This window comes from Chenopodium quinoa, unplaced genomic scaffold (genome assembly GCF_001683475.1).
Source record: "Chenopodium quinoa cultivar QQ74 unplaced genomic scaffold, ASM168347v1, whole genome shotgun sequence".
In the NCBI taxonomy this organism is placed as follows: Eukaryota; Viridiplantae; Streptophyta; class Magnoliopsida; order Caryophyllales; family Amaranthaceae; genus Chenopodium; species Chenopodium quinoa.
This window is the reverse complement of record NW_018742345.1, coordinates 5,285,255-5,296,369: the sequence shown is the minus strand read 5'-3', so window position 1 is coordinate 5,296,369 and position 11,115 is coordinate 5,285,255. Positions and strand designations below refer to the sequence as shown.

The window sequence follows — 11,115 nt, the reverse complement described above, 5'->3', positions numbered from 1 at the left end:
AAAGGAGAGGGATTTTGAAGGGGGGAAGGAAGAGGAAGAGAAGCATGAAGGGTGCAACAAGAAAGCAAAGACCAGTGACAATTTTGATGATGAGTATGACTTGATTATGACTGAAAATGTGGCGGGCCTCACACCATGGGCCCTCAGTGAACAATGAAGTACGCCTTATCATGGAATTGCCGAGGATTGGGTAGCCTTCGGAAGGTCAATGCGTTAAAACGCATTGTCATCACTGAAAATCCAGGTTTTATTTTTCTTCAAGAAACAAAGCTTAGCCTTTTTGAGATGGAGAAAAAAAATTAGCTAAAATTTAGTGGGATGATAGCAGTGGGGTGTGAAGGAGATGGAAGGAAAAGAAAAGGTGGGATTGGTTTGATGTGGAGAGAAGAGTGGGATGTTACCCTCATGTGCTACTCTCAAAAATATATCGATGTTTGCATTAAATGGGAAGGGATGGCTGCTTGGAGTTTCTCAGGGATTTATGGTTTCTCGAAAATAGAGAACAAACACAAAATCGGTACTATGTTGAATAATCTCAATACTATGAATGATATGCCTTCGCTAGTAGGAGGAGATTTCAACTTGTTACTTTGGTCATTGGTGAAAAAAGGTGGGACCGGATTTGATTTCGCATAAGCTTACATCTTGCGTGACACTCTTGATAGTTGTAAACTAGGTGATCTTGGTTTTGTTGGCTACTAATTTACTTGGTCAAACAACAGAGAAGGGGATGAGAATATTCAAGAGCGTCTCGATCGGTTTGTTGCCAATGATGAATGGAGAGATTTGTTCTCGGGAAGCTTTGTTTCTCACCTTGAGAGGAGAAGATCGGATCATTTCCCGATTCTCCTTTGCATAAAGGATCGTGTTCATGCTCCTAAAAAGAAAAAAAAAGGGTGAAAATTTTTCAGTTCGAAGAAATGTGGCTCCGAGAAGAATCATGTGGCGACATAATTAAACAAGCTTAGGAAGGGGGTGGTGATATTTCTCATAATATTAGACGTACTGCTGCAAATTTAGGGGGATGAATTAAAGCCTTTTTTTGGCAATTTTGCAAAGGAGATGGGTGGTTGTAAGGCTAGTATGGCAGCTCTTATGGAGAAAGATCCTACTCTGGAAAATATCGCTCGAATGAGAGCCATTGATGAAAGGATGGATGAGCTTGAAGAAAGGGAAGAGGTGTATTAGAAACAATGTAGTAGGCAAGATTGGTTACAAAGTGGGGACAAAAACTCTAAATTTTTTCACACAAAAGCTAAGCAAAGGCGCAAGAGAAACTCCATTGTGAAGATTCGGGATGAGGCCAGGAATTGTTATGATGATGAGGACCACATTGCTGAGGTTTTTGTAAAGCACTTTGATGATCTCTTTGGTTCCTCTATTAATGTTGAAACAGACAGCGTTATTGAGAAGGTGATGCCATGTGTTTCAAATGATATGCAAGCTATGCTAGCCGAACCGTTCAAGGGTAAAGAGGTATATGAGCCTCTAAAACAAATGCACCCCACTAAAGCCCCCGGTCCCGATGGTATGTGCGCTCTCTTTTATCAAAAAATTTGGAGTATTGTTGGTAATGATGTGATTGACTGAGTTTTAGACATCTTGAATAATGGTGGAGATATTGGTTCTATTAATCAGACTTACATTGTTTTAATTCCTAAAAAGAAAGAAAGTGAGTCTCCTGCTGATTATAGACCAATTAGTTTGTGTAATGTCTTGTATAAAATTTTGGCCAAGGTTCTTGCTAACAGATTGAAGATTGTGCTCCCTGATATCATTCATGAGTCCCAGAGTGGTTTTGTTCCTAGTAGATTGATCACGGATAATATTTTGGTGGCTTATGAGTGTTTTTATTATTTGAGAAAGAAAAAGAAAGGGAAAGTTGGGCATTTGGGTCTTAAATTGGATATGAGTAAAGCCTACGACAGAGTTGAATGGTGTTTCTTGGAGAGAATGATGAAAAAACTGGGTTTCCCGAGCTTGTTTGTGAAATCGATTATGAGTTGTGTTGAAAGTGCCTCTTTCCAGATTCTTGTTTATGGGCAGCCTTCGAGTGATCCTTTATCCCCATTCCTCTTTATCATTTGTGCAGAAGGCCTCTCTACCCTCCTTAGAGATGCCGAAAGTAGAAACCTTATTCATGGAGTGAAAATTGGAAAGAAAATTAATATCTCACTTATGCTTTGTGGATGATAGTCTCCTTTTCACTTATGAAGATGAAGATGAAGTCGAGAATGTTCTTGATATCCTTTTCACTTATGAAGCTGCTTCGAGCCAAAAATTGAACATGGAAAAACCCAGGGTGTCCTTTAGCCGAAACATTGATCTTGAGAAGAAAAATATGTTTCAATCGAAGTTATCATTTAAGCCCGTCGACGGACACGATAAATACCTTGGACTTCCAACTTACCTTGGAAGTTCAAAAAAACGGATTTTTTCCATCATTCAAGACCGGGTTTGGAAAAAGCTTAAAGGGTGGAAATAGGGTTTTCTTTCTCAAGCGGGCCGTGAGATTCTAATCAAATCTATTGCTCAAGCTATCCCAACTTATGCAATGCAATGCTTTAGTATCCCCTCTAGTATACTCAATGAGATTGAAAGAATGTGTCACAATTTCTTTTGGGGACAAAAGAAAAATGAGTAAAACGGTTTGGGTTGCTTGGGATAAAATGATTTTCTCGAAAGCAGAGGCACTACAAGAAAAATGTCTTTTCCTATCGATTATTTCGTAGCGATTGTACATTCGCTAATATATGCAAGTATGTTTGTGAAATAATTAAGGAAGTTATATCATTTTACAATCGCCATGGTTTTCCCATATAAAATCGATACGAAAAACATAATAATACATATCCACACTATTTTTACACATTTATATAATTTTGAAAAATCGTATCATTTACAATCGCCACTAAATCCTAAAAATCGATAAGAAAAAGCCTTTTTAGCACTAGATATATAAATACTGTTTGAAAATGAATAAATAAAATATGTCATAGCTTATTGGTGAAACATTTAATATAAGAGTTTGGGGTTGCACGTTCGAATCTTGTAAAGATCATACGCATGTTTTTTTTGTAAGAAAATGAGTTAAACATTTATAGCGATTGTAATCACTACAATAATCACCACGATTGGATGTAGTTTTTCGGATCGATTATTGAGGCCAACCCCAGCGATATTGAAAACCAGTACTAAAGGCTAACGCAACAGGGAATATTGTATCGAATGACCATTCGTTGGGAAAGCTTTTTGTTGCAATTACAATCGATACTAAAGGTTAAAATAATCGCTACAAAAAGGTTAATTTCTTGTAGTGGGGGTGGTATGGGTATGAGAGACATGCACATTTTTAACCAAGCTATGCTTGCGAAACAAGTCCAAATCATTGATGTCGAGAACTCTGAAGCTGAAATATTTCCCAAATGTCGAGCTTATGGAAGCAAAAGTGTCTGCCAATGCTAGCTTCACCTGGAGGTCCCTGAAGTCTGCTCGTGATTTAGTCTCCAAAGGTGCCAGAAAATTGATTGGCAATGGATATTCTGTCGAGATCAGGAAGGACCCTTGGGTTCCTACTTTACCTAACTTTCGGGTTATTCAAAGACAGCAGCAACCTGATGAAAATGCTCCTGTATGTTGTTGACCTGATCACTGAGTGAGAATGGAATTCACAAATTCTCAATGCTCTTTTTCTTGAATGGGAAAATCCTGAAATTGTTAAAATTCCTCTAGCTCGTTATGGAGAAGATGATAGGTGGACATGGGACTACACTAAATCTGGTGACTTTCCTGTGAGAAGTGTGTATCATGCTGTGATTGAGGCTACTAAAAATTGCATTGCTTCAACCTCGTCTCCACCTCATAAAGCAACCTGGTCTTCTCTTTGGAGTGCTAATCTCCCCCCTAAAATTAAACATTTTAAGTGGAGAGTTCTTCATAAGGCTATCCCTGTCAGATTTAATCCGAAGAAGAGAGGAATATGCGACGATCACATATGCCCCATGTGTGGTGATGCTCCTAAAACTATTGCTCATAAGCTTTTTTTCTGTGATGCAACTAAAGAGTTATGTTATGTTTCTCCCCTTAGGCTAAATTTCCAAGCTGAAAATTTCCATTCTCTCCTGTCTTGGTGTAAGGCAAAAGGTGAGGTGATTAAGGATAAGTTATGGTGGGATATCTTTTGGAGCTTACTTTGGGGAATATGGTTGAAACGAAACTCGTGGTTGTTTGAAAAGAAGGATACTCAAGTGGTAGATATTCTCAGGAAAGCAATTGGCATTGTGAGTGAGTATGAGAAGGCAAATTCTGTTTTGCCTTCTGAGATTGCATCAAGAAGTCTGGTGCCTCAAGTGTGGTTCCCTCCTGCCGCGGGATCCTATAAGCTTAATACGGATGCTGCAATTTTCAAGGGTGAAGCAATTGGATTGGGGGGTATTGCGCGTGACTCGTGTGGGGATGTCATGCTTGCAACTTGCTGCACTGTCAGGGGCAGCTTTTATGTGGATATAGCTGAAGCAATGGCAGCTAGGCACTGCCTTGGCATTGCCTTGGAAGCTGGCCTTCATAGATTAACCCTTGAATCTGATTGCTTAAAGCTGATCCTCCATATACAAAAGAAGAAGACAGAGAACTCTTACTTTGGTCAAATTGTGGCTGACATTCTTCATCTCTCTCATTCCTGTTCCTTTTTTGCTGCTTTGCACATTGGTAGAAAGGGCAATGGCGCTGCCCACAAGCTAGCTCGTATTAGCAAAAACTACTTAAAGATGCGTGTTTGGATAGAAGAAATTCCCAATGATGTAAACTCTGCTATTGTTTTTTATTCTGTTTCATGAGTAATAAAATGTGCGCATTTCCCGTCAAAAAAAAAAAATACCATTGATTGTATGCACTAAAGCCAGGGATTAGAAGTCTGCCGTTAGAGACAGCATATCGAGGAAATTAATCAACAAAAGGTATATGCAATTGCAGTATCTAAGATGGAAACAAAATAATAATAATAATCATAATATCTCCAATTAAATTCTATCTTGAAACAGTATCTGAGAAAGAAAAGAAAAGAAACAAAAGGCATCCAGTTCAAACAAAAAGAGAATTCTTCTATTCATCCAGCATATAAGAATCAAGGTATATGTAATTGCAGATCTGCAGAATTCCCTGCAAATTCACTAATAACCTCCCTCCAATTTCACTAATTGCCTTACAGGTTTAAATTATATAAGGGTTGACAAATTTAACAGATCCTGCTGAAATTCCTTGCAATTATAACACCTGCAGAAATTCCCTGCAATATAACTAATAAATTTGCTACTGTCACTTAAAGAATTACTCCCTCCGTCCCAAAATAGTGCCACAAATCTTTTTACTATGTACAAGAATATCGAGAACTTCCTTCACAAACTTGCATTGAAATTCCCATCAACATATAAGAAAAAAAATAAAGTCAAATTATATCTCGTTAGGACTCATATCAATGTGAATTTCCTAGAAATCAACTGTCCATAATTTTTCAACAAAAAGTTTGATGAGATTCATGATCAAAGGGTTATATTGAACGTGGAAAACATTTGTGGCAATTTATTTAGTACAGTTGTACTCATTTGCTCTTCAAACAAATCATAGGTGTTGGTTCAGTGTTTACAGACCAGGTCAATTTAAGGGAGACAGATTTTACTTGCCTCATAACTCATAATAAAGTTACTCTGTTGTCTAGGAACCCGTATATAGTTGATCTCCCACATCTAGCATCTAAGTCATAAGTAAACCAAATAGCTTTACACTGTGTTTGGATAAATAAAGGGGGAGGAAAAGAAGGGGAGGGAGGAGAAGAGGAGGGGAGGGGAGGGAAAGGGAGGAGAAGGAAAAATGGTGAGTTTTCCTTCCAAATCTCTCCCTTGTTGGAGGGATAAATTTCTTGCAATTTAATCCCTCCATTTCTCTCCCCTCCAATTCCCTTCCTTATTCATTTGTATATTTCATCTCTCCATTTTCCTTCCCTTCCTTTCCCTTCATTTCCTTCAATCCAAACACACTGTTAAAATGCCCAAACAACACATCATCTCCAGTGAACAAAATCTAACATCTCAAAGACACACCAGCTAAACTGTGTATCATAAACTAATTCACTCATGCAAACAGCTAAAAAATCGTTTATTCAAAGTTTCAAACATTAAAAGTCCTTCTCGCTATTAACTATCAAAATCTCTCCAGTGGCTTGACTGTCCTTAACACCTCAGGATACCTTAATCGACAAGTAAATGGAGCCTCAAGTAAACTTAGATTCAGCTTAATGAAACCAATTCAATTTCTGTGATTTTCATCCAAGTAGGAAGCAATTGTTAGATATTGAAAGAGTCGTCTCAACATAGTTCATCACATATAAACACTTAACCAACAAATCTGCATTCACATAATAAAAAATTCTCTAATTTTATCAAAAGAAAATTATATCAAACTTGTAACAATACCTCAAAACAAAAATCACAACAAATTCAAACAATAGAAGTTGAGTAGATGATAAAAATAGAAATATTGCCAAGAAATTAAGGGAAGATTAAGCAAAAGGGATTAAAATAATGGCATACTAATACCTTCTCTCTTCCAACATATTCGTCATAATCCAAATACAGATTAATAAAAAAAAAAATAAAAAAAAATAAAAATTGAAAGGAGAAGTTTAACCGTGTAATAGAAAAAGGGAGATGTTCACGAGGAAAGATTAATGGAAGAATAGAATAGTTTTGGAGAAGACGCAGAGAAAAGTGAAAATTTGATAGTGAAGGGAATATCAGCTACTGGGGAAAAGTAAAACTCAATAAATTATGAGCCTTCCCATTCTTTAAATTATGGAGCAATACTTCCTTCTTGAGAGAAGTTAGACTAAAGTATAAACATTTTCATCCTATGAGAACTTATAGTGGTAATGCAGTCATGTGCTAAAAAAGACGGTGCAGTAATTTAAACAGCTCAGTCACAAACACAGTACAGTTATCATAACCAATTGGCGATTCTTTGTCCCTATATGTTCCATTTTCCAATTTGGATGTCCCTAATAAAGTGCTCCATTTCCTTAATAGGAATGTGGTCCCATTACCATACCTTTCATCAATATGTGGCCTTTACTAATTTAGCTTTCAATCAAATCCACTCAGCCAAATATTGAAACATAGTAACATGAGTAACAACATTATTTACTGTTAGCCCTCATCTTCTCTATATCCATTCCCATGGAATTCAAGATAGCCCTAGATTTTAACAAAAACTAGAGCTTTGATGCATTTTTCAGTCATCACCCTACTTAAGCAAACAAAAATAAGATCTAAAAATAACACTCATTGTCAACTGCATGGCATAAATTGATCGATAAACAATCACCTCAGATCTTTCTAGAACAAGTCAAAGCACAGTGAGCAAATTCATATAACAAATAAAAATTGAAGAGGCTATACACAAGACGGTCAGAATCAGCATGATATAAATCCCTATTATCAACAGTAACAAACTGCTAATACATCAGTTGTGGCTAGAATCACAATGCCCCGGCCAGTTTTTGTTCAAAGATACCAGTCCGTCCATCTTTAACAACTTAATTTACTTAATGTATCAACTTCAGCTTTCCAGTTAATCCATAGACAATTGATTACAGGATTATTCAAGGCTCAATAAGCTTGATCTAGAATCCTAAATTCCAGCTACTGAGGCCAGTTCCGTGTGTTTAGACATTATGCATAACTTGGATAGACAGGTAGATACAGAGAACTGACAACTCTCCAGTCTACTGTGAATGGTATGAACTTAAGATTTGAATATAAGGCATGCAGGATATGGTCCATATGAAATGGTTATGTAAGGGAGAAGGGAACCATGTTCTAAAGCGATGATGGATGGGGTAAAACTTTTGTGTGGTCCTCATGCATCATTACTTTTCCTTGGTTTACGTAGCTACGAGTAACACTTAGCAAAGCAAAGCGAGTACAACTTACTTTTTGGGTCTGTAACTAGGTTTTCCTAATACATACGTAGCATAAATATATATGTTCCAACCAAGATGAACATATTCCAACTTCCTCCTTACAGCAACACAAAACAACAATTGCGTCAAAAAAAACACAAAACAACAAGCAGGACTTTCAATTTTTGTCATAAATCCATAGATTTCAGTCCAGCCCAAAAGCCAAAACAGAACCTTTGACTTGACAGGCAACTGGGACACTTTTCAAACCCTAGCAAAGTCATGCCCAGTAAAGAATTCAAAATATTTTACTCCTTGAGCCGTTTCAGTCCACACTTTCTACCCCCCCCCCCCCCCCTCTCCAATTCTTAAAAAAATGGAAGAATATGCAAACATTCTCTACAGCATATGCTTCCAACAATTCTCAGTATCACACGTCACAGTCCAAGAAAAACAAGTTTACTCTTCTAAGTATTCACATTCTCTAGACTTATATCCAAAATACATGCTAGACTTCCCTTAATTAAGCATGGAACCTAGATTAAACTGGAGGATACATCAAACAAGATAGCATTAACAGCAGAAACTGTGTAAATTAAGCAATTGTCTGGTGAAATAAGCACCAAAGTAAACACCATAGTAGATGGCTCTCAACTGAATCAACAACTAGAATATTCCAGCCTTGTGTAATAAACACCATCAGAGCAAATTCTATACTTAAGTCACTCACAAAATCATAATAGTAAATCTGTTTAAGGAATATGAAGCACAAACTTCGTAACACACAACATAAAGAGATTTTTTGCGTCAGAATCAATACAATCCACATCTGAGGAGAGAAACGAGACTATATCTTCTAGTAACCAAGAGAACTAACCTAAAAACTGATTAAACTCAGATGCACATAAAAAGATCTTCAGCAAACATAATAAATCGAAAGTAAAAGTAAACTTCAGCAGAGAGCAGCACTCAAAATTTTACAATAAAACCATAGCTAATCATGTGGACAGCACAGTGCCAAATCAAAATCCTAAAACAGCAAAAATAAAAGAAACGAATTGGCATTGATCAGCAAAATCATACCACATAAGTCTACCGCACAGTAACTATATCATCAATCTTCAAAATCATCCTAACACACTCTGTTGCCAAGGAGATTGCACTTGTACTGACCAGCAATGGCTGCACCACATTCTCCTCTAAGATATTAGTGATCTGCCCCTTCCTTACATTGATTCCGGCATTGATCTCTCCTTGAGCATGCTTGTTTCTCAATTCGGTAACAATTGAAATTGGGTTCAAACCTGCATTTTCAGCCAAAGTATACGGGATAACCTCAAGAGATTCGGCAAAATGCTTAACACAGTATCCTTCCATTCCTTGAAGAGACTTGGCCCATGCCCCCAGCTGCCTTGCGAGCTCAATCTCTGGAGCCCCACCACCAGCAATCAAAAATCTCTTACTCACCAAACATCTCACAACACACAAAGCATCATGCAAACTCCTCTCAGCCTCATCTAAAACCAACTGGTTCGATCCTCGAACAAGAACAGTTGTAGTCCTTCCCATATTCTTAATCCCAGTAATCTTCACAATCTTAGATTCCCCAACAGATACCTCCTCAACCATATCAGCATGACCCAACTTCTCAGCTCTAAAATGCTCGACATTCGCAATAGGCAAACAGTTCAAAGTCTTGGTAATGAACTCGATATCATCCCTCTCGATATCCTTAATCACCAATATCTTCGCTTTAGCCAAGTAATGAAGCGCCAAATCGGTGACGGCATCCCTCAAAATACTCTTTTGAATTAAAAGCACATTACACCCAGCAGCCTTAATCTTCTTAATCATCCCCAAAAGGTAATTCCTCTCCTCCTTCAGAATCCGATCCATTTGGGTATAATCAGAAACAACGATACTCTGCTCGATATCAGTTTTAGGAGGAGAAATCTGAAACTGAATCACACCAATCTTGGCATTCTCCATCCTAGTAAGCCCACCACTAGAGTGGGAAACCTTCTTATCGAAAACCAACCCTTTAACCAACTCAGTATCATCAACAGTTCCGCCATGTTTCTTAACAATCTTAATATCTCTCAAATCAACCATATCAGGTTTCTCAGGATCAACAACAGATAAAACAGCATCAACAGCAAGAGGAGCTAATAAAGAAGAATACTGACTTACAACCTTACTATTCAACGAAGTAGAGGCAGACTTCACAAGCGAATCCCGATCCGAAAGCTCCAACGGCACCGCCATCGAAGTAAGAACATGAACGGCATGAGTGGAAGTTTTGTGGAGCGCGTCAGATATCACGGTAGGGTGAATCCCATGAGAAAGAAGGAGAGAACACTGCTTAAGAAGCGCACCAGCAAGAACAACAACAGTAGTAGTGCCATCACCAGCAACAGTATCCTGAGATTTGGAGAGTTGTACGAGGAATTTTGCGGCAGGTTGAAGAACATCCATTTTGTTGAGAATGGTAGCGCCATCGTTGGTGATGATTACTTCTCCAGAAGCAGTTTGGATCATCTTGTCCATACCTTTGGGACCCAAGGAGGTGCGGACGGCGTCGGCGACGGCTTGGCCTGCCGCCATGTTTTGCTGGCGGATGTCTTCGGTGCGCTTATTGTCAACGAAGGTCTCGACCTTTGCGGAGGAGCGTGGAGCTTGGACTGCGGGTGCCGCCATTGTTGCGGAGGAGAGAGAAAAAAGTGAGTTTTGGGTTGCAGGGGAGTGAGAAGAGAAGGTGCGTAAAACCCTAAAAATGAAATGGCGGAGGAAATATGAGAGAGAGTGACACTACTACACAATTCGTGGGAGGCGGTGGTAGTTCTAGACTTCTATAGATTGTGAGTTTCAATTTCAAAAACCAAAAAAATTACTAATTTCAATTAAAGTTAAAGTTACCTACCTTTTTGGCTGTTTAATGCACGGATTGTTACTTGGGCTAATTATTTTCATATGAGGAAAGATTGTTTCATTTCTAAAAATTATAAAAGAAAAGAAAAAAAAAAGGTAGAACCGTGAAAGAAGATGAAGGAATTTAGTTATTAGATATACATATATACACGTGAAGATTGTGGGATATAAAATGACATTTATTTTAAATTATATTTAAAGTCTCGGTGTTGAAAAGACAATTTTTATTATAATTT

General features: G+C 37.9%; 1 protein-coding gene across 1 annotated transcript; it reads right to left on the bottom strand.

Annotated features, from left to right (window-relative positions):
- Positions 1-8,700: 8,700 nt before the first annotated feature.
- On the bottom strand, positions 8,701-10,784 carry LOC110694510 (T-complex protein 1 subunit delta). Its single transcript, XM_021871703.1, has one exon. The coding sequence runs from the start codon at positions 10,646-10,648 to the stop codon at positions 9,044-9,046; it is 1,605 nt and encodes a 534-aa protein (XP_021727395.1). The 5' UTR covers positions 10,649-10,784; the 3' UTR covers positions 8,701-9,043.
- Between the last annotated feature and the right edge of the window lie 331 nt (positions 10,785-11,115).

Bases quoted from the DNA above. Each gene is read 5' to 3' on its own strand.
- LOC110694510 (XM_021871703.1), bottom strand. From the start codon at position 10,648: ATGGCGGCACCCGCAGTCCAAGCTCCACGCTCCTCCGCAAAGGTCGAG.